The 24,816-nt window shown below is 49.5% G+C and overlaps 1 protein-coding gene across 1 annotated transcript in view; it reads right to left on the bottom strand.

Moving 5' to 3' along the window:
- Window positions 1-24,816, bottom strand: part of MARCHF4 (membrane associated ring-CH-type finger 4) — a 103,740-nt gene that overhangs the window by 4,513 nt on the left and 74,411 nt on the right. Inside the window, exon 3 of the mRNA XM_075028701.1 lies at window positions 16,163-16,355. Coding sequence (XP_074884802.1) covers window positions 16,163-16,355 — 193 coding nt within the window. The remainder of the gene's footprint in view (window positions 1-16,162; window positions 16,356-24,816) is intronic.

Below are 24,816 nucleotides of genomic sequence, written 5' to 3'. Positions count from 1 at the left end.
AGAGTACCCAGCACCTAAATACTGCTCTTCTGCAAAACTATCACAGTAAGTGACCCAGCCCCAAAGAGCACAGAGCCTGGTTCCAGACTGGATTTAAAGCAACAAGTAAGCAACATCAATACAGGTTGGCTAGGCAAGGGTTGTGTCAGTGCAGCTGCATACCCAATCAGTGCATGTTCACAGCATCTGGGAGAGCAAGCTGACAACTGCTAACTCTGGGGGAAGACTTACCTCTTCCATTTAACCCCCACCCTCACACTCATTTTCATTCCGGAGTAAGAATAACTGGACTGTTTCTTTTCCAGATGATCAAGGTGCAGCATGACCAAGGGTGAGTATCATGGCCCAGTGGTAAGGCTCCTGTCACTTTAGGATTCCTCTGAGCCTTGCAATACCTGCCCACACCATATCATGATGCACGTGGGCAGTCTCTGTGCAAGGAAATGTTCCTGGTGCGGAGGGTGGACACATGTGGGCTGTGTGCTGCAGGTGGCCTTTTGTCTCTTGGGATTAGTTGGGACACAGGTGTATTGCCATCAGTGAGCCTGTTGGTCACGAGAGAGGTCCTCAGGCCAATGGCTAGAAGGACTGTTGGAAGAACATGGGCAAAACCCAGACGCGACAAGGACAACTGCGTTTGTGCCTCTGGATGGGCAAGGGAGGATCAGCTGGCACACTGTCATCCTGTGAGATTAACCCGAGCAGTTGTGAGCCTCCAATTTAAGGCAACTTTGGAGCAGCAGTTTCCCAGAAATGACAAGCAGTCACCTTCTGCGCATTGTCAGCCACTGCCACCAAGTGATCTTTTCACCAGGACTTTCAGCCTCTAATTAACCTTCCTCTTATTCCAACACTTGCCATGCATTTTCTTGAAAGAGACAGGTAAATTCTTGGGGCAGGAACTGTTTCTCCTGTTTGCCAGTAAAGAAACCACCAAAACAAGGCTTCTGCTGACAGTGAGTGGTACATCACCCCTGCGCTGTCACTCACATTATCTACAGGAGGAAAAAATCACAGTCCACTCCAGCCAGTTACTCCGTCCTGCTTCTCATAAAGCCCTTGTCCTGCCACCTGAGCTGTCACTTCTTGTTTTCACCTTCAGCAGCACTTTCCCCTTCGGTTTCCTTTCCAAATGCAGTTTCACCTCAGCCAGACAGCTGCCACGCTTTAGCCTGTTTCTATTGCTTTCCTTGCTGGGTGTCAGGGGAAGATTCTGGCAGCTGTGATCAAAGCTTAATGTTTGCATCCACAGCAGCGATGGCTCAGGCCAAGGCAAACCAATCCTCCTGGGAGATAACACTTTCATTGCCAGGCTTTCCCTCTATTGACATCATTGCATACACAAACCCTTCCTTCCCGTTCTGTAAATTCTTTCAGCTTTTGTGGCAATCTCCAACTCCACCACTTTTGTTTCCAAAGCTCCAGAAGCTCAGCCCTCACTTATCTCTTTGCCTTAATCTCATCCTATACGCTCCATCCTTAGCTGCCTTTTATCTTAACCTAAGAGCAGGAAAGTGGCTGTACTGGTTCAGACAAGGGGTCTGTCTGTCATAGCATCCTGCCTCCAGCAGTGGCCAAAAGTACAAGGAAGGGTGTGAAAAAAAAGCCAGAAGAGTGATGTTTCCCTGATGGGCTCTGCACACTGTAGGGGACATAGCTAGCCACAGATGGTCTCTTTAGGCTCAGCTATGTTCTCCAACCATGGGTTTCTAGTGGAGTACAGTAAAGCGTACTGACTTTTGCTCTGCGCTCTGCATTTGCTTGAGTTAGGCTGCCCCGCCACTTCCCAAATTCTCATAGTCCCCATGAGATCACTCTACTCCAAAAAGCTCTTTAGAAATAACCATGAATCTCTGCCTCACCCCAGCTTCACAAGTACCTCACAGTACGCGGGAGATGAGTCACCGAGCTCCCACTGGACCCTTCCAACTCATACTGCTTTTCAATGCAATCCCCTGCACTCTATTCCTCATCCATGATGCAAGATAGTCCTTGGTGATAAACTGGGAAAAGAGAGCCAGAGGGACCTTTTTCTGCAAATACAGGCTGGGAAAGGGACACCTAGTATGTGACATCCCTCAACATTGTGGCAGGGTGAGTTCCAGCTGAATATGACAAGTTCTTTATTCAACCTAGCACCTTTAAATCCTCCAGTGGCCAAGACTCAAGGCTGCAGAGCTGTGCTCTGCAGGCAATGGGGAAGAGGGTGAATGAGGGAGTGGGAAGAGGTGGATTCATAATTGAAAGTTATGCTGTGGCACCAGTGGGACTCTGCACTTGGGCTGATTTGGAAGAGGAGATGTGAACATCGGAGCTGATCACGTGGGGAATCAGGTAATGCCCTCCCTCTCCTCACTCCTGTTCATCATCTGCAGAACCTCTTCATCCTGCCCCCCTTTTTCTGCAAGTGACCTCCCCAGGAGGGTGCAGTCCCTAGTGCAGAGAGATGCAGAATCAGCACTGCACTTTGCTTTCGATACCCTAATGAAATAAACTGATATGTCACAGAATCACAGTCTTCAGCAGTGTGACTGCCTGGTCCAGCTTGTGTTTGGGATTCTGATTTCTCCTTCCTAAGGGTAGTGCTTTGCACTTCTCTTTATTCGATTCCATCTTGTTGATTTCTCCAATTTGCCAAGATCATTTCAAATGCTGATCTGATCCTCCAGAGTGTTTGCAGCCTTTCCAAGCTTGGTGTCATCTGTGAATTTTATAACAGCGCTTCCTATTTCATTATCTAAGCCATTAATAAAAATATTGAAGAGAGCAGAGTCCAAAACAGTCCTACTTGAAACGTGTTTCCAGTTTGCAGTCCACCACTGACAACTACTGAGAAAGCAGTTTTTTAATTGGCTGTACACCTGTGTTACAGTTATTTAGTGTAGACCACATTTCTCTGGTTTGTTTAGGAGAATCTTAAGCCAAAGCATCAAAAGCATTGCCCAAGTCACGGAATATCGGACTGCTTCGTCCTTAGCCACTAGGACAATTCCCCTCCCAAATTAGATACGGTTATACTCTCATGCTCATCAATTGCTTCGTTAAAAAAATTACTCTAATATCTTTCTGTGAATCAGTTAAGCTGATTTGCCCTTCATTTCCCTGATCCTCAGTTCCTACCTTCTTTAATGATAGATATTATATTTAAAGCTAGGTACTCTGCTTGCATTTCCCCAGCTGCCTGGCACCTCCTGCATCCTCCCCAAGTTCCTGATGATGAAATGCTCATGGGTCAGAGGCTGTTCCTGCAGCTTCCTCTGAAGTTCATTAGGACATGCTGACAAGGACAGAGCTAACTCATTTGAATATTTTTGAGTCTGTTTTTTTCTGATGCTGCCCTGGGCTCCTTTCTCCTCATTAAAATTATTTTGCTTAAGTTTTGAAGATTGAAACAAAGGCAACATTTAACTCTTTGGCCCTTTTTGTATCAAATATTATTTGAGCTCATAGACTTGCCTTGTTCTTCTTCTTACTTTACATATGCTTATGGACCCATTTCTTGTTGCCTTTTGTATTTCTGTGTGGTCATCCTGGGGTTCAGCTCTGATGGCTCCCCATGCCTGTGTGATTTCTAGAGACTTTTCATTAGTTGCAGGCTCTTCTTTCTGCCTTTTGTGTGATTGCCTCTTCTGATTTTTGGGTCCTCAAAGAGCTCCTGATGCAGCCTCAGTGCTCTCTTCCCACGCTTCTGAGCTTTCCCCTGCACAGGCACAGTTTGCTGTTGTGCCTTTAGTATCATCCCTTTTGGCAGCCGCGAGCTGTTCGCAGTTCTTTTATCCTTCAGATTCCCTTCCCAGGAGACACTCCTTGCTCTGGTCCCCTGAGGCTGCTGCCGCTGCTTTTCTGGAGTCCATTATCCTCACATCATACTTTTCTTCATCTCAGGAATGCTTTCATCGCACAATCACTTTTCATACAAACTACTGCTACACACAGATTTTCAGGGATTCTTTGCTTTCAGATGAATTCAGATAGGAAGTATAGACTCCTTCATAACTGTTATCTCTGCTTTCTGAAATATTAATTTTGTCCCCAAAATGTTTCAAGAGCTTAGTGAACAGTCTATCCTGCACACAGAAGTCCAGGTAACGGGTAACTTGGGACCCCTGATGTCTTTTAGACTGGCAAGACACTGGACCAGCGAGCAGGATGTCTCCAGTCCACAAGACATCTAGCAAAGGTCTCCTCTGAATAATGCTGGAACTGTACAAGGAAGGTGTGCAAGCTGAGAAATGTCCAGCATTGAATGACATATAGCATAAACTGAAAATGTATTCATAATGATTAGAGCTCGAGTGAATGCTTAGCATATGGAAAAAATAATTAGCTGATTATAATCAGGCATTTTCTTATCAATCATTCTCCATGCACATTTTTTAATATCTAAAGAACTGATTAAATATGTACAAAGCTGGGCTGTGTTTTGGCTCGGCAGAACCGGGCCGGCTGGACCCTGTTGAGTGCTGTTGACCACTGGATGACAGGCGCTGTCATGGAGCCCATGGGTCTGGGGAAGACAAAACACTCCTTCTTCTGCTCAATGCCCTTTAAGTGCATTTGCTGTGATGGGGCTCCACTGGCAGGCAGCTTTCACAGCGACGTGTACGCCATGCTTGGCTTTCCTCAGGCCACAGGGGCCGCAACTCCAGCAAAACTGAAACTGAGCCCCTCAAAGGGTGAGACCTCCACGGTCTGGGCAGAGCCCCCACCAGCGTATGCAGAAAAGCTGCTCCCAGCTGTCTTGGGGAGGTATTTTTTGGAGGTGTGGACTCTTCCATTTTGGGTCATTAACAGCTCAAACAGGCTGCCCCCCCAAGCCTTCAACTGCTGACTAACAGGCAAACCTTGTGCTTGTTACGGCTTGCCTCCTCTCATGCAAGCTGGGGTTCAAGGACGGCTCTGCCTCAAAGCTTCCTCAGCCCCAGGTGGGCCAGGACCCCCCCCAGAGGCAGCACGAGCCCTTCTCCTTCCCTGCCTCCTCTGCTCCATCTGGCAGAGCAACAGGAGCAGCAGGTCCCATCTGGGCAGGTGGTTACGCTATGCCCCAAGCTCTCTGCAGCCATTAACAACCGCCTCCACACTCAGTGAGAGCCTTGCGAGGTGGGAGACGGATCCAGCACGCCGGCATCTCAGAGGGTCCCCACAGTTGCTGTTCCACCAGGTGAGCGATCATGGTAGACCTTGCCTCTGCCACACAGGGGCTGAGCATGCGGAGCCAGGGAAAGGAGGCAGCTCTTTTATTACTGATGGGAGTTCTTGGCGTGACAGCCGGCAGCATCTCCCCTCCAAGCAGCACTGTGATTTTGCAGGATGCTGCTGAGCTATACAGCAGGAGACGATTTCCAGGTCGTGACACTGCAGCACGTCATGGGTTCATGTAACACAAGTATGTGGCAGTGATTCCTGTGTGCATAGGGTGCTATGGGTTCAGGAGCAGTCCATCCCACATACATGGCATTTATAGCTGGGGGAGGAGGAATGCTTTATCCAGTGGGATGAATTGAGAGGACAGGTAGGACTGCCTGTCATTGGCCTCGGGGAGCTGGTGGGAGCTGGGGGCAGTATGTTGTAGGAGCATTGGGGGAGCTTTTATGGCTGCCAGGTAGACGCCAGCTTCTCTGCGAGGTCCAGGACAGCCATCTTCATTTCTGTCCTCTGCCCACCCTCACGTTCCTCTACAACATGTGGGCTGGGCCCTGTAGGACTGAGCTGGTAAAGCCCCAAATGAGGAGAGACTAGCAAAATTAAGGAGCTAACAGGAGGTGTCCAAGGGACAGGAAATTCCTTTTCATTCAGCACTCCCACATGGTTTGTTTGCAATGGGAAAACAGCATCAGCTGTCTTCAAGATGCCATCTGTGACAGAGGAGCTGGGCTGACCCTGGCGAACAGCACACTGCAGCACCACCGCTCTGGAAATGCCACAGTATTTTCAGTTGTAAGCACAGAAGCTACCAACCACCACAACTTTTTCTTGCCCTGCCCAGACTATCACTTTTACATCCTGCCTCAAAACTGGGACAAAAAAAACCCCAAACCAAGAAATAACAGCAAAAATAGGTAAAATAAAACCCAGAGAAATCCTTGCTCAGAGATAGATAAACCATAAAAAAAAGCACTCCTGTAAACTCAGCTGGCTGTGGACAGCTACAGCAAAAATGGATGTTGTGCCCTTAAGGGCTCTTGTACTCCTGTGGTATTTAACTCACAGTGCATGATAAAGCAGAGGATTAAAGGGCAGTCTCTAGCTATGCAGGCAGCAATAGATGAGACTCTTCCTGGAAAAAGCAAATAAATAAATGAAGGCTGGAGCGCAGAACAGCCTTGCTTCTGAATCATACATCTCCAGCATCATTCCCCACTTGTGAGTCTCCCCATAACTGTGCCAGTATAGGAAGGATAGGGCTTGGAGGCCTTACCCATAGACCTCCTTGCTCCCTTAAAGTTTCCCCTCCTTGCTTTGTAACTAGGATTGTATAGACTCTCTCAGTGCCTTTTTTCCCCCAATTTAAAATGGAGATGGGAACAACACCCCACATCTTGAAAGGACTTTGTGCACGAGAGGTGAGAGTCACTTGTTCTCTGCAGGTGTGCATACTCTTAGGTCTTTAAAAGAAGGGAGCAGAAAATCATTTCAAACTGGATTGAACAGAGCACTGGCCAAATGCACACACTAGTCTCTGGGTCTCTGTTTCCAGACATTCCCTGACAGAAGTCTACGGAGGTGGACACTCGTGTTGAGGAGGGAAAAAGCACGGCTTCCATTTCACTACACTTGCACCACGGCAGTCAGTCCTCCAGGTCTGGGTCCTGAACCTTTCTATCCTATAGCTAATGCTACTTCAACCAAAGTGCTGCCTGTGCGGTCAAGCTGCATCCTCAGCCATTCCTGGGACATTTCTTTAAAGCAGCACTGTTTGTGTAGGGCTTGGAAATATGGCTTCACACTCACTTGGAGTGAGACCTGAAAAAGTCATGCTGTCCCCCAGAATGGAAGAATACATACATATTTTCAGACAGGTGAGAATGTTTCATTTGGACTTGAAGTTTTTTTAATATTGTATTCTAGTTCTGACACTGAATTTAAAATACTCAGCATGAGCAGTCATCTCTAAATGCTAAATCAAAATGCTTTGTTCAATACTGATCAAAACATGACATTTGCTTATTGAAGGTAGAACTAGTGCCTCCCTCTCTGCTTTTATTAGCAAATTAAATTCTGTAAGAAAAAATGGGTATAGTTTCACAGTTTTTCATTTTCTAAGGGATGTGGGTCCTGCCTGAGCCCAATCCCTCCAGACTGCTCCAGCCACCTAAGTGCTCTTTCACTAACAGGAATAGGGACCAGTTAGGAGAGACAGAAAGGTAAGTACAGATCACCCTTAAGAGAGCATCTTCCAAGGTAATGTAGGGCACATAAACTACTAATGGACCTGGAAGCACCTCTGAACTTACAGGTCGGTGTGTGTGTTGCAATTGCTTCTATACCCTTGTGGGAGTGAGATGCGGGCATCTTTCCCCTCCGCCATGCGGGAAGGCAGCCCAAGGACGTGAGGTAGAAGGTGCTCCTGGTGCTCTTTGGCCAGCCTTTTGTTGGGATAAATGTATCCCTAGGACACACTACGGTGCAGTCTGTTTGGCTGCTTTGTCCTCCACAGCTGTCATTGCAGACCCCAGGACTTCTGTGAGATTTCCAGGAGCCTTCCTCCATGGGTGCTGCAGCCTTTCTTCTCTGCTCCCCCACAGTGTCCCTGCAGGTCTCACCCTGCTTTCTCTCCCCTGCAAATGTCTTCACCTCTCATACAGTGGCACTATTCAAAACTAAGGAAAGTGGCAAGAGGACAAGGTCTATTATTTCTGATCCATCACTAGCTAGGATACCTGGGAAAGCAAAACTTTTGCCTTCCTGCTCTGGGTATACAAGGTTCTTCTACCAGAGCTGAAGACTTTTACGGACTGCAATACCCAGCTCAGTGAATGCTGATGCAGGCCTGAAAGCGGCAGATAAGAGTTCATGTATGCTTACGGGATCCATCAACGCTGAGCTGACAAGAATGAAAGCAGTGAAAGGAACTGAGAGTGGCTAAGTCTGCAGCAAAGGTCTGGGTGAAACCTGAGTCTTGTAGGACACAGGGAGGTCTGTGATGTGGCTGTGGCTGAGCACAGTGAATTGTCCCACCTGGCATAGTAAATGCCCGGACCTTTGGCTCTTCAGGCTTCTCCACATTCAGCAGGTAGTGATGACTGCCCACTCCACATTGGCCCTGTCTGAGTGTCATTGCTGTGGTTTTGTATGCTGGCTGGACCTCTTCCAAGAAGGTAAAGTGCTGGCTGGACTACTGGGCACAGGATCTTTGACATTATTTAATCCTATTGAACAACTTCTACCAAACACTGCATGGTCGTCGTATGGATATTGTGGATCCAGCTTTGCCATGGGGCAGAGGGACTCAGGCTGTGGCTGCCATCAGTGCATCTTGGTTCAGGAAGAAAAGCACTGCTTCACGGAGTAAATTCCAGGCAGAATAAGTTTAGCAAAGCCAAGACTTGTTCCCGTCAGTGAGGGAAACCTGCACTGCTTGACCTGAGGTCACCCGTGAGCCTGTTTGCACTGTTCTTGCTTACAGACTTTTGTATCTGGGTCTGAAAGATGGCTTCGTTGGTAGGTAGCCATCCCTCCAGGAGAAGAACCAATCAGTTGCTACTTTAAGAAGCAATCCCAGAACTGGATTAATGTGGCTTCATGTTAATCTCTTCTTACCTCTGTCTCTGTCTCCCTACAGAGCTGAGGACACACAAAAGCAGCCTCATCCACTCTGCACAGGGGATGACTCCCCTGCGGTCTCATCTTTGAATATGGAGTTGACTTCTCTTGCTACTGCCACATTGGCATGCCATGGACCACAGCCTCTCACCTCCAGGAGTAACATGTCTGCGGGGATGGAGGTTGTAGGAGGAGGAGCAACGGGACAGAAGGCAGTTGGAAAAACACAGCCTGGCACAGAGCTGAGGACTTCTTCCAGCCTTTACTAGACAGTACAATTTATGCAGCTGGTGCAGGAGGTCCTACCAGCTGCCTACAAGGGAATCTCCTGCTGTGGTGTAGAAGCTGTGACAGACAGGTGAGTGCTTCTGCCTCTGCCCATGGATGGGATATTAACCCAGGAACACCAGGCACTTAATTCCACCACGGGGTTTAGTGACAGGGAAGCATCGTTCTGATTATAATGTATCACCCTCGAAATCACAAGATACAGTTCGCAAGGTAAAAGGATTTCTTTTCCCCCTCAGAAAATGTTAATTATGTTGCCCTCGTTAAATGCTAAACACATTGATCCACTGGAGCAAAGAGCACCATATGGTTATTCATGACAAACTACATCTCCGGAGCCCTGTTGCAACAGTGGGAAACTGCACGGAGATGGATGTGGTGAAGGATTGTGGAGTTGAAAGGACGTGTGTGAAAGGCCAGGTGCTGGTCTGGCTGTGCTGGAAGCCAAGCTCCTTCTCTGCAAAAAGGGAGCGGGTTCAGAGCCAGGTCCAAACCCCGTGGCTCTTTGCTCAGCAGCGACGTGCTTGTTCTGTGGAGAGCTGCTGGAGCTGCACTGGAGTTCAGCAGGCGCGCTGAGCCTCTGCAGAAATGCCCACTGGTGAAAGCAGCACAAACGCATGCATGCCGCCTGGCCCACTCTGCTCTCTTATTGAATAATCAATGCAGCATTAGACAAAAATAGGTCCCATCTTTCAGGAACAGAGGGGTGGCGTGTCTCGGCTTTGCCAAGCGCCCGCTGTTCCTGCAGAGCTGCCAAGAAGTCGGTCGGCAGAGCGGCTGTGCAGCGGCGCTTCTCCTGCTGCTGGACCAGGTACAGGGCCCTCAAGGACTGCTCTCGCGGGACGGTCCCTGCCCAACTGGATTGAGAGCCCCACAACACACGCTGTGGGGAATGTGCCTGTCTCCACATCCCCCTTTACAGCTGATAAATCAATGAGTTGCTCAGTGATTTTTCAAGCATGCACGTTGTGGCTGAATGTATGCAAACCAGGATTCATAGTGTAAAAAAAGCAAACTGGCTACTTGACTTTATCCCAACTGCCTGCTCTGATGATGGGGCCTGGATCTGGTCACTCCAGTTAGCTCCTGGTAGCTCCAGTTTGCAGGCAAACTGGGCTAGAAATGCATGAACAGCGTGGCAAGCAATGCATTAAGCTGAAGGGCCCAGAAGACTTCTGCATACTCTCATGGGTCTCTTCCAGGTATGTTGAAGCCATGCACATTTGCTGTCTGGGTTGGTCTCAGGTTTCTCCTCTGAAGACATTTGCTGAACTTCTCTGACTTGTGCTTTGCCTTTAGGGTGTCATCAAGCCAAGGCATAGGCTTGGTACTTCCCCAGAACTGATTCCCTACTGCTGTAGCAATTCTTCCTACTTTGTACCTTGGGGGACTATGCAGACCTGAACGAAAACATCTGCTTTCCTTTTAAGAATCAGATCAATACAGATGAAAACCGTGAAGACACTTAATTTCTCAGTTTCTCTTTATTTGATTGGGACTTTGACTCCTAAATCCTTTGAATGCTGAGGGCCTGAGTGACCTGGCCAGAAAACGCCCTGAAGCTACCTCAGCCTGGCATTTCTTCTAGGAAGCAAAGCTCATTTAAAACAAAACCACATTAGTCTTGGCAGGAAGTTTGAATTGTGACTGTCTCAAGGAAACTCCATTAATTACTGTTCCCATTGCACTATGAAAGATCAAATGTTGTGGATCAGTTTTAATTGGCTATTGATTTCTTATGTTATTACCTATGGTTGTGCTGAGATGCCGTCAGACATACTGGATGCTTTTGATTATTCTTGCTGGCAGCTGGGATTAAAAACAGCGGGCACACACTTCCTGATCTGTAATGGATTGCCACGGTGTGCCAACAAAAATCGTTGGCAGGATGAATGGTCCTGCTTTGCCTGTCTCTTGTGCTATTGAGCTGCAGTGCAGTTACTGTTGTGAAGGCAAATATCCTCAGGGACTGGCTGCCAAGGAAAGCGAGGGAAAAGCTTCAAAGAGCATGAGGATTTAGTGCTTGCGAAAGTGCGCGGCTGTCAGCACCGAGGCAGGGTGAGTCAGAGAGCAAGGACTGGGTGGGCATGGGCAAAGAAACAGTCCCCACCAGACGGCGATCCAAGGAGATGCAGATCGGATTGCTTTTGCATCGCTGAGAATAAACGCCCCAGCATGCCAGCCACAGCCATACCCCTGTGTGAGCACAAGCAGGACAGCACACACAAACCATAACAGTGACAGCCCTGCGCACACAGCCTGCTAATGGCCTTTCTGAGACACGCTTCCCCCTTGGAGCCGATCTGGTGATGCCTCAGCCTAGAATGTGACATGCTCTCATTAACTGGCAGAGTTGCTCCTTGTTTAACAGGAGATGGTTTCCTGTCCTCCTGACCCCAAATGACACCTTAATCTATAAACGCTGACTTTCCCTAATTGCACCTTGACAGAGAGAGAGGCAAACCCCTCCTTCCCCCTCCAAGGACTGTCACTTAATTAACAGGCAGGTATCTCTCAGGATTTACAGCCCAGCTCCAAGCTGCTACTCTCCCTACTCAGTAACTCAGGCCTATGAAAGCTCACTCCATTTATCTCTGCATTTCGATAACTGCATTTCTGCTAATCCCTCTCTATGCTAGCTTTGTGGATTTGCCTCTCAGGGACCCATGGAGAGAGCAGTTAATCAAATGAACAGTCCCCATCTCACTTTTCAGTCACTTCCTGGTTGCTGATCTCAAATGTCTGTGTTGTAGATGGCTTCATAGCAGAGTAATACCTATGCTGGCACCATTACCAGTTTCTAGTTTAATCCAACTCTCATATCTGTCCTACAGACATGACCAGAGATAGCACATGTAAAAGAGAGATCAGAATCAAAGACGTTGGGGCTGGCTGGATATCAAGAAGCATTTAGTCTGTTCCTCCTTCACAATCTGGGATCATCTCTCCACAACCTGTTCTTGACATATGTTTTCTAACAGGTTCTTAAAAAACCCCCAGTATTGGAGACTCCCACAAATCCTAAGCAATCCTTTCCAGTGCTTCCTGCCCTCCTGTTAGATGTCTGAGAGCAAGGGGGACAACAATGTTGAAAGACCATCTTGCACATCTTGCCCAGATGGACGTAGCTTCTGGTACTTGGGGCCATACCATCTGTCCTGCTGGTCGCAAGGAGCAGATTCATTTTACTTTGGTTGTGGATTTGTTTCCATGGTGGGTGAAGGCGTAGCAAATGGTGTCTGTCCCTTACAACTGTTTTTGTGGAGCATGCTAGAATCTAGCAAAGTCCAAAGAAAACTAGTGTATTACTGAATGTGAGTTGCTGAGGGTCAAACCCAAGACTCGTGGATTTTGACACATGGATCAATAGTCTCCGAATTAACAGCCACATTTTGAGAGCTCAGTTTGGAGGTGATCTGACTGTTTCAGATTAAGTACAGCTCAAGTGAAGATAACAACAAAATGATTTGTGCTTAGGGAGCTATACATGCAAGTGAGCACTCATGCTCTCACCTTTGACTCCACATTGGAAAGACCAGTGCTGCCATGGGATTGCCCATGCAAATTGCCACAGATGCCTCTGTCTTGGCAAATTGCTACCTAAATCCCTAATGACTTGGTAGCGAGGAGATCACACAAAACAGCTAGGCAGTTGCTGACTAGGTGCATATGCCCTGTCTGACGATAGTCAGGATCTCTGCAGACTTGGTGTCTTTTCCAGCTTTGAGACTCTGCGGTGCCAGAGGAAGTGTCCTGCTGAGAACTTCCAGTGACAGGGTGTGTAATCTGGCCTCCTGGACAAATGTCACTGGCTACTCAACGGACAGGAGACAACCAAAGTGGGAACTGGCAGGAACTACAGTGCAGCTCTGCTTCAGCACATCTGCTCTTTAGTAAATACCTTGTCTTTCAAATCTCTGCTACTCTGCCAGTGAAAGCAAAACTTGGGGTCAAACTGGGGGAAGGAACAATTGGAATTCATACAATTAGTGTAGGACATACAGTATAGCATTTTGCTAGCTAAAGCTGCCCAGCCTGTTACCAAACAATGCACAGACCATGTGTGTGTTACATTAGCTGAAAAAAACAAATGCGGTAGATCTGAGTGCACTTAATGTCCTGCTCTTTCCCCATCACTGAGCATTTCTTAGTTCCTAAGTCTTTCCTACCCACCCACAGGCTGGAAAGCAAAAGGCAAAAAGGGCTGGACTGCGGAGGAGGAGACACCGAAATGCACAGACAGCACCCTGGTATTTCAAGAACCGTTGTCACTGCAATTATCCATGAGAGGTTTTATCCAGAACTTGCAGAAGTGGAACTAAAGCCCAGGGAGGAGTAACAAGAGGCCTCAGGCCATGCTGGCAGTTAGGAGCAGAACTCTGAATCTCTGGAGCCGGCTTTGCCCGGCTGAGATCAAAGACCCTGTGCGAGGCTGCAAGGTTTGGGAGATGGATAAAGAGAGGGAGAATAGCGGTTCCACAGTGAGGAACTCACTGCGAGACTTCTAGGGAGCTGGCATTGCTGCATCCATCACAGCCAAGCAAAGCTACAATGAATGAGGAATTAAACCCAGTTGGGGAGTTCCCTTTGATCAGCCCCTTCTGCTGGCCTGACCCAGCCCAGTCTCTCCACCATACAGACCAGCCTTTTGGCTAGCGCTGGTGCAGCCCCCTGAAATCAGCAGGGCTGGAGAGAAGTCCCTCAGAGGAGAGACCTACTGCATTTACAGCCAGGGAGTCATAGCCCCCTGTGAAGACCTCATTTGTCACTTGGTTCAACCTGGGCAGAGAAAGAAGAGGAGGAGGAGGAGGAGGAGGAGGTGGGGAGGAGAGTGAACACCAGATCCCAGCTAGCACTGCTCAGAGCTCCCTTCCCCTCCACTGCAGACCCGGAGTGGCAGCAGCTGGGATTGCAAAGGGTATTGATGCACAATACAAGCAAGTTTTACACTGGAGCGTGGCAGGGGCAGAGGGCTGGCTGCATGCACATATAAGCTTTTCTAGGGAAATGTATACAAAAGCTCACATGGTCCAGAACATCATCTCTCCTGGTCGAGCATGCGTGGGCTGCCTGGCAGCACAGGCAGACAGGCTGCACACAGCACAAGTGGAGCCATCTCTGGGTAGTTTCTGAGGTGCTGGGCAAGAGAAGCCACATACAGACACGTTAACTCACTGCATCTATAATGCTTCCCACTTGCTTTTGAGTTTTGGGAAAGCCAGCATGCCTGGCCCACCAGGACTGCCAACTGCACAGGGAGGACCGTGAAACAGGGGCTGCCCCAAGCCACAACTCTGAAATGTTCCTGGGAATGGGATGGCTGTTTGCTCTTTGGCTGGAAAAAAATCAAAGCTCCCAGCTTGGGGCATTAAGCTTAATGGTGGCATCCGTGAAGATGCAAAGGGACTTTTTTTCTCCTCAGAGAAGCTGGAAAAGAGAAATAGAGGCCAGATCCTTACAAAAATTAATAAGAAACAAACAAAGAACCTCAAATCTGAATCTGTCTACCCAGCTCCCCTTCAGTTCACGGCTGGCGTGGTTTGTTCTCTGCCATGTGGGAGGATTTAGCTCCTATTGACAGATGAGCTAATCAGATCCCCTCAGCTCTTGAAGCTTTAGCAAAGCCAGTTAATCATGTTACTGATGTCTGCCCAGGCCAGGGCTCTCCACTTCTGTCCTCTGCCAACAAGGCAACACAAACACACATCGCACACACTTAGGGATAATTTTTTTTTCCACTCTCAGTTCCACCAGCAAGAGGATGTCACCAGTGGCTCTTGTGCCAACATGTGGGTGCTGCCCATTTCTCTTTCACCCCCTTTGCCACCCTTTGTTCCTGGAGAGATGTGGTAGCTCCACCAGCATCTCATGAAGGAGCAGGATGATCTCTACAGGCCAAGCTCACCTCTCATTGTCAGCACAGTGGTGGCAACAGTGGGAGGAACTGGCCTGGGTTTCAGCAGGCCCAACTCCTGTGCTGGAAGGATGCTGAAGCCAAGAGCCATTTGAACCCGGATACCAGGGTGTGCGGTCCAGACCTCTGTCTCTGCCGCTGGCTTTGTTTTACTTCTGCACCCCAATTTCACCAACTGCTGCTCTGTGATATAGTCTGTCCCGCTCCTCCTGAGGGCTGAACCGGAGGCCATGCTCCTTCCCTCTGGAGTGGCTTTACCCGTACAAAACTCGTATCCACCAAGTCAAGAGGTCTGCCTTGTCCCACCGAGTTTCTGGGAGGCTCCTTCTGCCTTTATACCAATGATGGAAGGACCCAGACACGAAGAGCTCTCGGGGCCCCTCTTTGCTTCCTGGAAGGGTCACTTGAACTGGCGTTATCTGGTGGCCTGTGCTTGGGTGGACACTGCTCAGGAGCGCGTTTGGAGGTGGCTGGCGTTCACTGGACTGTTTCGGTAACCACCACTCTTTCAGCGGCCTGGCTGGTGAGCGCCTCTGCCTGCAGGTATCGTCAGCTACGTCCCCCCATCCTGCAGACCTGCGCTGGGTTCTACAGCTCAAGCTCTCAGGGAGACCCTGCTGGGGCCAGGCTGCCAGCATCTGCTTTGCTGTCTGGGCTTGCTCAGTGTGGGGCAGCTTTGTCCTCAGAGCAACCTGACAAGGACCCCAGGCTGGGCCATGGCCTGGGCTGGCTGGGACTTGCAGCTCCAGGGTGGGCCGAAGAAGGGGCAGCCACCCCTGCCCGGCAGAGAGACCGGGCTGGAGAGGCAAGGAGTTGCACATGGAGAGACCCTGCCGTACCCAACCATGGGGCAGTCCCTAAATGAGCTGTTCCAGAAGGGAAGGAGTTTCTCAAAAGCCTTACCATCCCCAGCCTCCCTGAGACCTTCCCACCCTCTTCTTGCTCTGAAGAGAGATGTGTTCCTCTCTGGGGTTGCTGCAGGTCCCTCTGCCAGCCCAGCCAAGGAGACACCCTGGGGCTGCCCAGACGAGCAGAGAGGACTGTAAAAAAGGTGCCGCGAAAGCAAAGAGGTGGAAAAGCCAGGGAGGCTCAATCCGAGCTGAGCTGCACTGGCTGGCTCTCCACGCTGTCTCCCGCTCCTCTCCGCGTGTGAGTGGGCCGGCGACCTTGGCCGTGCCGTGAGATACGATCACCCACCTATACAGACAATGTCCATGAAGCCGTACATTCCATAGCAGATCTGGAAGAGCAGGTCCTGGCGCTGCCATTTGGCCGAAGGACTGAAGGTCGACCAGATGAGCCACGAGATACTGGCGATGAGGAAGAGTGAACCCAGGATGGCCGCTGCTATCTGAACCTTCTCAATGACTGTCAGAGAGATGGCCTGCCACTGCACGGGGAGGCAACAGGGAGAGGAGAGGGGACAAGGGAGAGGGAGGAAAGAAAAAGAGAAGAGATTAGTTACTTGGGGCACGTTGCTGTTTTACATCATTGTGGTGGTTTTGGAGATCTCAAAGAGCACCTATGAGCATAGGTACTTTTACCTGGTCCGCATCTGGGGTGGAGCATGGCAGTTGTTCAATAGTGCATGGCCCCATATTTCCTGACAGCATTGCTGAAGAGGCAATGGGGAGGAATCCTGCATCTCACCAGGAAAGCACAGAGACCTGAGGGATGCAGGATGGACTGGGGGAAAGACACCAAAAATAACACCCCCATGACAGTAGGTCTGTGATGGCCATCACAAACCAGGACATTCAGTTGCTACCTCAAATAGATGCCAGGCAGCATCCTCAGCCAGGGCGTCCTATTACCATGAGAAGAAGTGTCTCAGAGAGCCAAGCTTTCCTTCGGAGGCCTTCCACGAGGAAGCTGGCTCTGTGCCACTTTGTGAGATCTGACAGGATCACAGCACTAGGTAGGATCTCACAGCAGCAATGCACATCCCACAAAACTTGTTACAAACAACACAAGTTGCTGTGGTCAGGACACCCTGCCTTTAGGTGATGACATGTTCAGGCTGTCTTCCAAGGTAAACGTCAATGCTTCTTCCTCAGAAGAAGAAAAAAATAGAAATAACTCCCCCAAATCCATTCACTATGTCAAATAGCTTTGTATAAGCTATGGTAAAAATATCCTAAGCACGGACTCCTCTCTGTCATCCAGCATAAAACCTCCCCACTCAGATTTCCGCTGCTGAGAGAACTGCTCTGTAAAATCCAAGAGCAGAAATTGCTTTCTTTAACAAGACTTGGGGACATGGTCCATAGTCCTTCCTGCAAATCAGAAATCAAATGCATAAACAGGCTGGGGAGAGACAGTCTCTCCTGGCATTGAAGTATATGGGGCACCTTTAGCTGTGAGATACATGCCCTTGAATTCTCAGTGGGACTGGCAGAAGGATAAATAAAGGCAGACTTCAACCTCCTGCCGGGATAGAGGATTCAGAGGAACTGAAAACGTTTAGCCTGGATTCAGCCCAAATTCAGTGTCCCTGTGAAGTGGCATCTCTGGCGGGCCCTTAGCACCCTGCATGTTTGTCAAACATATCCTGGGACAGCAGGGCCACCTGTCAAGCCTTGTCTCATCCTTTTGCAGGGCAAGAAGGGAGTTTAGTTGCTGGGTCCCTCTTTAATGCCCAGGCCAGCCAGGAGTTACCAGCGTTTTTGGGTAGGTAGGGAAGAGTCTGAACCCTGACTGAAGGGCAAGAAGGATGACAGGTGACTTGTGCTGGTACAGGCATGCATGGCATTGCTACCAGTCCAATGACCAAACCCCTGAACCGAATGCACTCCCCTGCAAAGGGCTGCCTTTGGAGAGGAACAGATGAGAGCTTCAGCCTGAGGCTGAGGTCTGCAGGTTGCAACTGGAAGAAGATTGCCTGGCTTGGCTCAGAGGTGAGCTGAAGTGTCTGCCTCTGCCAGCCTTGCTCCTTGGCTTACATCCTGCAAGGGCAGACAGCCCTCAAATCGCATGTCAGGGATGTGCAGCATCAGTGATGTGGGTGGTACCAGCTTATTTCATAGTTGGCCACAGAGTAGATGGCCATAAAGTGGCTGAGCAGAGAGAGAGCTTGTTCCCTGCTGAAGCAGGACTGGGCTCAGCTAACCCCTATCCCCTTTCTGGGCTCAGCTAACCCCAATCCCCTTTCTGCCATCCGCTCCAGCAGCTGGTCCGGCCAAAAGCAAACACGGAGCACTGGGGACACTCAGTGATGTCTTCAACAGCCCATTCCCACTCTGCCATAGCCCGACCTGCTCCACACCTCCACCACATCCAGCCTCACAAGTGGCCCCTTTGTGCCATGAAGAAGCTGAGGTAGTGAACCGCCCTCCTCTTATGGCTGAAGCTTGGTGCCAGTCGCAACGGGTCAAGGCTAGATGCAGGGGTGCTGGAGTCCACAGGAGATGCACAACTGTGCAACTCCTCTCCTAAGACAGAGCAAAGGCCACCCAGCACCCATTGCCCGCAAATTTGGGTTCTGAGGGTGGGATCAGCAGCTATGCTCTCCTCCCGTCAGCTCTTCAGCTTTGTTCTCAACAGCACCATAAGCAGATGCAGGACAAATCTGCAACCGGTGCCATCAGATCAGAGCTCCAGGACTAGAGACAAGTGGTGGGGAGGGCGTTTGGGTATGTGTGTGGGGTTGCACTTTCACCCCTGCAGCTTTCACCAGACCTCATCTCTCCTTCCACTAACTCTGGCAAACATCAAGGAGACGGGAGTGCAGGGAGCCCGGTGCACAGCCTGGTGCTGCGTGTGAAGGTTTTACTGCAGGTCCCTCACGCTGACCCTTGTGCGCCTGTGCCAGCCAAATCATTCTGCATCATTTCTCTCTCTCGAGGAGGTAATGGACTGGCTCCTCACCATCTGTCTGGCACACTGCAAGGCCTGTGGTGGCAACAGGTCTTTCCAAGGTAGCAATTAAAGATAGAAAAAGAAGGAGCTGTTTTCTACAACTAGCAGCCACGTACAACTAGCACCACTGCTTTCCAGAGACAGGGAGTCTTAGGTGTAGTACTAAATATACCGTCAAAGGGGATAGGGCTCAGAGCACAAAGAAGTTACACCTGAGAGCAAACTTCAAACCCTGCTCCCTTTGGTTGGGAACAGAGAGGCTGAAACACGAGCAGGGACACTGCCTGATGCTGCTCAGCTGGCAGCAGCTGCCAGGAAGTTCACTGTGGCGATAATGAAGAGGCTGGAGTCCGTCAGCCGTGCCAGGGAGTAGGAGACTCTCCCCCGGCATCTGGCACTAAGTGACAGCGACACACGCAGCAGCAGTCCTGACTGTTCAGGAGGTGGCACTGGGGTGTGATTACCCTCTGGCAAGGAGGTAAATGGGTCAGAGCTGAACACTGGGGAAAATAACCAGCTTGCAGAAGAATTTAATATTTTCCAGAAAAAAAAAAAAAAAAGAGTAAGTAATAAATGTTGTATTTCCTCTCTGGCAACCCTGAGAAGTGCAATTTAGCATCCCACATCTAGCCTGAGCCACCAATAACCAGAGTCACTATTTTTCATCTTTTAATTCCATTTTGCTACACATCTTAGGGTATGAGGTTTGCACAGAGAGGAGAAAAGGGGTGAGAGAGGATAAAGCATGTTACCCAGTGAGAGCACAGACAGAAGGGTCCAAGAGCTGCTCAGAGGTGGAACGTGCTGATGAATTTCAGCTGCAGGAGCTGGGCCTGATGCATCCCTACACCAGTGGCCTCAGGAGCCCACCTCAATCACAGCACTGTGCCTTTCAGATTTCATAACAGCCCTTAGAAAATCACCTGTTTTCCTAACCCCTCTCCACCATCATTATGGCCAGCAGACCAGGGATTTGGTGGGTGATCCTATTGTCCTTGGGTCACCACTAGAGCTGCAAAGAAAGGTCTCAGCAGTGCTGCAGAGTCCCTTTACTGGCACATCTGAAACCCCCAAAGCTCTTTGAATGCCTGGCTGCAGACACAGCCCCCTCCCTCCAAATCTCCAGCTCAAACATTCAAGCTCCAGCAAGGTCACAGTGTCAAGCAATCCTACCTTGAGGGTGGAGACCTAAACCCAAGCCCTTCGTTCCTCTGCTGCTAATGACCATTGAGTCCCAGGTAGCTGCTGAGCTGTACTGAAGTGCACCTTTAACAACGAGCAGCTCACCCAGGTTGTCAATCAGGAATATGACCTTTAGGCAGGTAGAAAGCTCTACAGATGCTCTGCCAGCGCTGACCAGGGCAGAATGAAGGACTTGGTGGTACCAGAAAGCTTTAAAAGCTTCTGCAGGATAACAGGAGAAGCTTTGAGAGCTCCAGGCTTCCAATGGCTTCAGAGCATGCCCAAGCAGCTCTCTGGGATGGCTTTTCCACCCACGCTGGAAAAAGGGCTCCATCCCTCCAGACCATTCCGAAGAAATGTCCTCACTCACTCAGAAGCTGTCTGTCTGTCCTCTGCTACCATCCCCCCTGGCCTAGTGCTTGGCACACCACCCAGATGTGCATATGCAAACCACCTCGCTCTCTTGGACTGATTTTCCCCGTTTCCCGATTTTCCCCATTTCCCCATTTTCCCCAAATCGCAAAGCTTTGCAACCTAGATGCCTCAGAAAGGGTTTCTTAGGAGCCCAGGTCTGACATTTGCGATGACCTTAGCCAGGGGCCAAGCTGGGACTGGTGCCTGCCAGTCATGTCACTCTTGCTCTCTTGTACTGTTTCATAACCTGTGTGTTGTACTTGGGACAAACCTGTTTGCTTCAGTGCTTCTGCTCAGAGGCTTGTGAGTGAAAACTCCCACTGCTAATGTAACATAGATTAATAATGTCATTACTATAGTATTTAAGGCCTGATCCGTATCTCCCTTTCTTTGGCACCAGCAGTCTCCAAAGGTTCCCAAGTACCAGCATGAGCAGATCCAAGGCAGATATTTGCCTGCAGAAGATATCTATGTCTTACTGCAGCAGCTTGCAAAGAAGACTTGCTTGCTGGAAAAGCCTTCCTACATTCCTCTGAGAGCTCCCCCATGCCTGCCTCAGGCAGTTCAGTTTATTTTTATTGCTGTATCTGACACGTCCCCTTAGTACGTATCATTAACATCCTGAGCTGTGCTAGTCAACAATTTAATTTTCAGACACAGGATCACAAGCAAGCAGAGGTTTTTCCTAGAAGGTTGGAGTGGACCATTCCCAGCACTGCTTAGGTCTGGCTCTCCCCTCGCTGCTGTCCCGGGGCCCTGGCCATCTTCCTCAATTATCTTTTGGAGGATGGCTTTTCTTTTTATAAATTCACCAAGCAAAGTTATGCTACTACTGTGATAGCTTCCCTGCTGTACTTTTACAGATGTTGTGGCTTATTCAGATGCTGGAAAGGCAGCAGGGAGGAATGAGGGTCCACTAGGGCCATGTAATGGAAATGTGCAGTGATGAAACCCCCTCTCCTCCATGTGCTAGAGCATCTGGTGAGACTCAGGCTACAGTATTGGTATCCTAGAAAGCCCCCGTTATAAGGCACAGGCCATCAAGCCTCTCTTGCTGTGATTGCACCCGTTGCTTGCAGGCTGCCGGCTGCAGCTGGAGCTCAGCAGGGACCAGCCAAAGCTCATACTCAACACAAGTGATTCAGCAAGTTGGGACAACCAGGAGATGCCAGTCAACTTGCCTCAAGCTTTTTAGCTCAGGAGCTCAGGCTGAAGTTCAAACACCCTGGGACCCTGGCCACTTTTCTTGCAGATGTGGGTGTCCTGGTGAAGAGGCCATATAAACAAACACTCATCAGCTCTTAACAGAGCACCACCACAGTCAAAATAGAGCCAGAGAAGAACTGGGACTGGATCCCAATACCAGCACTGGAGAACAGGATCTTCGGAGCTGAAACAACCCACAATACAGGCAGAGTCAGAGATAACAACTGTAAAGCAGAGTTGAACTCCCTGAGACTGCAGACAGTTATAGGTCTGGGAAGGTTGGTTCAAACAGATTTTCTATTTGCTAAAATCAGAGTGTCAGAGCGGATGTGGCTCAGGAGCAGCTACAAAGGAGCTGCATAGATGAAATCCACTGCCGAGTCCCATCACAGCAGATACCTATTCCACTATGTATGAGCACCAGGGTGCCTGCAGTACTATCACGTGCTTCTAAAACCCTGTGTCTTCAGAGCCTTTTTAAATTCATGGGCTTTGCACAGATATTGCAATGGAGAGGAGCATTTAACCATGACTCCTGTCTCGATGACTGGCAGACTGGAGAGCAGGAGGATGGATGGATGGATGGATGGACAAAAGCTCTGGATCTTCTGGTTGCTCACAGCTGGTGGGATATTTTTGCTCATTTGCTGCCTGACTGCTGCTTGGCAGGACACGTGCCATGCTGTCCAACATCTTTAATCCCCCAGTCTCAGCAGGTTTGCAGTGTTGCTGCTTTAAGACCTTTGCTTTTAAATGCCTGCAATCCAGGGATGGGTGTGTGTGTGTTAATTTATAGAGATTCATTCTGCCAAAATACCAGACTAAAGGCCTCTCTGGTATGAGACATCATAACAGCCTGGAGGCTGGAAGGAGTCTGTGTTAATTATGTATGAACCATGTTTCCCCGGCTGTAACTTCTCTGTCCACACCACGAGTCTCCACACACATCTAGCCCATGCTGTGCTCCTAGGCACTCCAAAACATGTGCAGCAGATGTCAAAATGGGCAGAGAAACATGCAGATCCTGGGGAACATGTGGGTGTTGGATATGCTGCTCTGCTTGGACCAATTGGACATGCTTCAGGGAGCCCAGGGCCTGCCAGCTGCCTGGATTTGGCTTTCCAGTGGTCTGTCACATGAGAGGACACAGGCGATAGCTAGGCCATGTTGCTGGTTAAAATCTAGCCAGGTTCAGAGCATCTCCCAAACAGGTTTCATTTGACAAGGGGGTGAGGTTTGTGTGGTCCTTGCCTGTATTATGCTTGGTCTGGAATAAACAGATGACCATGACTTCCTACACCATTTGCCCTCCAAAACCTGTGCTTGAGAAATTCAGAGCTTTCTAGTAAGAATAAAGCTGTGCAGAAGTTCCAGCAGACCCTGAGAAGAAAGCCCAGGGACTATTGCTTTATGTAGAGATGTGCTTGTATGTCCAGGTGGCCCCTGTTATCCACATGTGGGGTGAAGACCGAGCAGAAAGGATGCTCTTCCCACCTGCATATACTGTGCCACATTGTTATGGCACATAGTGTCAGGGCATTGCAGCCCCTGGGTCCTCTCAGCTTCTCTTTCCCAGCGTCAGAGGATGGTGAGAGCCGCTGAGGACCGAGGCACGTGTGGTGGTGGCGGCTCACGGGAGGCCCAAGCCCTTAGTCCTTGTGGGAAGTCCAGGCCTGGTACCTCAGCTGCTTCCCGTGGGATTTCACATACTAGTGCTAGTGTAACATCTGCTTCCCAGACGTGCCCTTGTGCTGGCACCAGACAGGATGCGTGGCCACGCAGCTGTAACTCCACACGCGCTGCATTTATTTCAGACCAAGTGGCTTTTCGCTCCAGTTGCTTCTTCTCACCCTCCAAATCTCCCAGTGCTTCTCCGAGAAGCGCTGTGAAGTCTAAGCCAGCAACATGAAGCCTCTGAGCCCAGCGTCTGCACGGTCCTCTGGGACCCTCGCTCCCGGAGCTGAGCTCTCTAACTCAGTTGCTCCTGCCACTCAGTTTTTGTGTTCATGGCAAAGGCCAGCAGATCAGGCCACTTTCTAACAGGGGAGCCCAGAAAGACCAATGCTTTGCACAGGCTTTTGAAACGTGTGTGTGAGACGGGAGCTTGTCTGTGAATAGCTCCAACAAATTTTAGCTGAGTGAGGAGCAGGAGGAAAGTCACTGACCCGTTGCCCTGAGCTACCTGACGGTGTAGAGCACTTGGAGGTCATTCATTAAAGGCAGTGCTAGCTACACACACACTCACAATTCTGCACCCACAAACCTTCAGCGCTGTTCAGCATTGCACCCCTTATCTGAGACACAGGAAACATTAGGGCACTCATGGACCAGCTTTCCAGAAATAAACAAACGCTGCTTTGTCCACATCTCCCCTCCTGTGTTTCAATCTGCTCAGAAATACTAGAGCCAAGAAATTAAAACACCCTAGGTCTGGAGCTTGGGTTGAAACTACTGATCTCTCCAGCCCATGGCACATGGAAAATTGAATCAAAAGCTGTAGGGAATTGCAGAGAGCAGGCAGTCTTTTTCCTTCCCCTCAGCAAAATTTCCCCCATGCCCTACTAATTTCACTACTTCATTCAAGTCTGGAGTCCTAAAGGACTGTCCCTGTTTCCTCACTGTGGTAGTGACCTCAGGCCTGGAAAAAGACACACAGAGACTGCATTGAGTTCACCTTTCCCTCCACCCCCGTACAACTGGGTACCATCACTAGCAAAGTCCTTGTCTCCTGTTAGAGAGCAGAGTGACCAGGAGAGAGCCAAAGCCCTCCACCACGTGCTGGACAGACCAACATCCTCACAGACATTGCTCCGGTCTCTATACCGCAGCACACTGCTGTAATGTCTCTCTAGTCCAGATGATGCTAATTAAGCAGTAGTGCCTGGATATAATGTGCTTCCTTATATCTGAAGCACTAAGGGTGCTCAGCAAAGGCATGCAGCAATTAATCCATCTTCAGGTGTTGCCCCCGCAATAAATCAATAGCTATTAAGGATAATTTATCCCATTTTTAACAGTCACAGTTTTCCCCATTCTGAAACTTGATTTTAAATTACCAGCCTGCAGTGGGGCTTATTAAACCACAGTGCTTTTGAACTCGGAAGAGAAAGAAGGTGAGTCCTCTGATGCCTTTCACAGCCACTTACATCAAGATGTGCTTAACCTGTCGTGTGCGCATCTGCAAATGTCGA

The sequence above is a fragment of the Buteo buteo genome, chromosome 5 (genome assembly GCF_964188355.1).
Source record: "Buteo buteo chromosome 5, bButBut1.hap1.1, whole genome shotgun sequence".
NCBI lineage: Eukaryota > Metazoa > Chordata > Aves > Accipitriformes > Accipitridae > Buteo > Buteo buteo.
The sequence above is the reverse complement of the archived record's forward strand: the minus strand, read 5'-3'. Positions and strand labels throughout refer to the sequence as shown.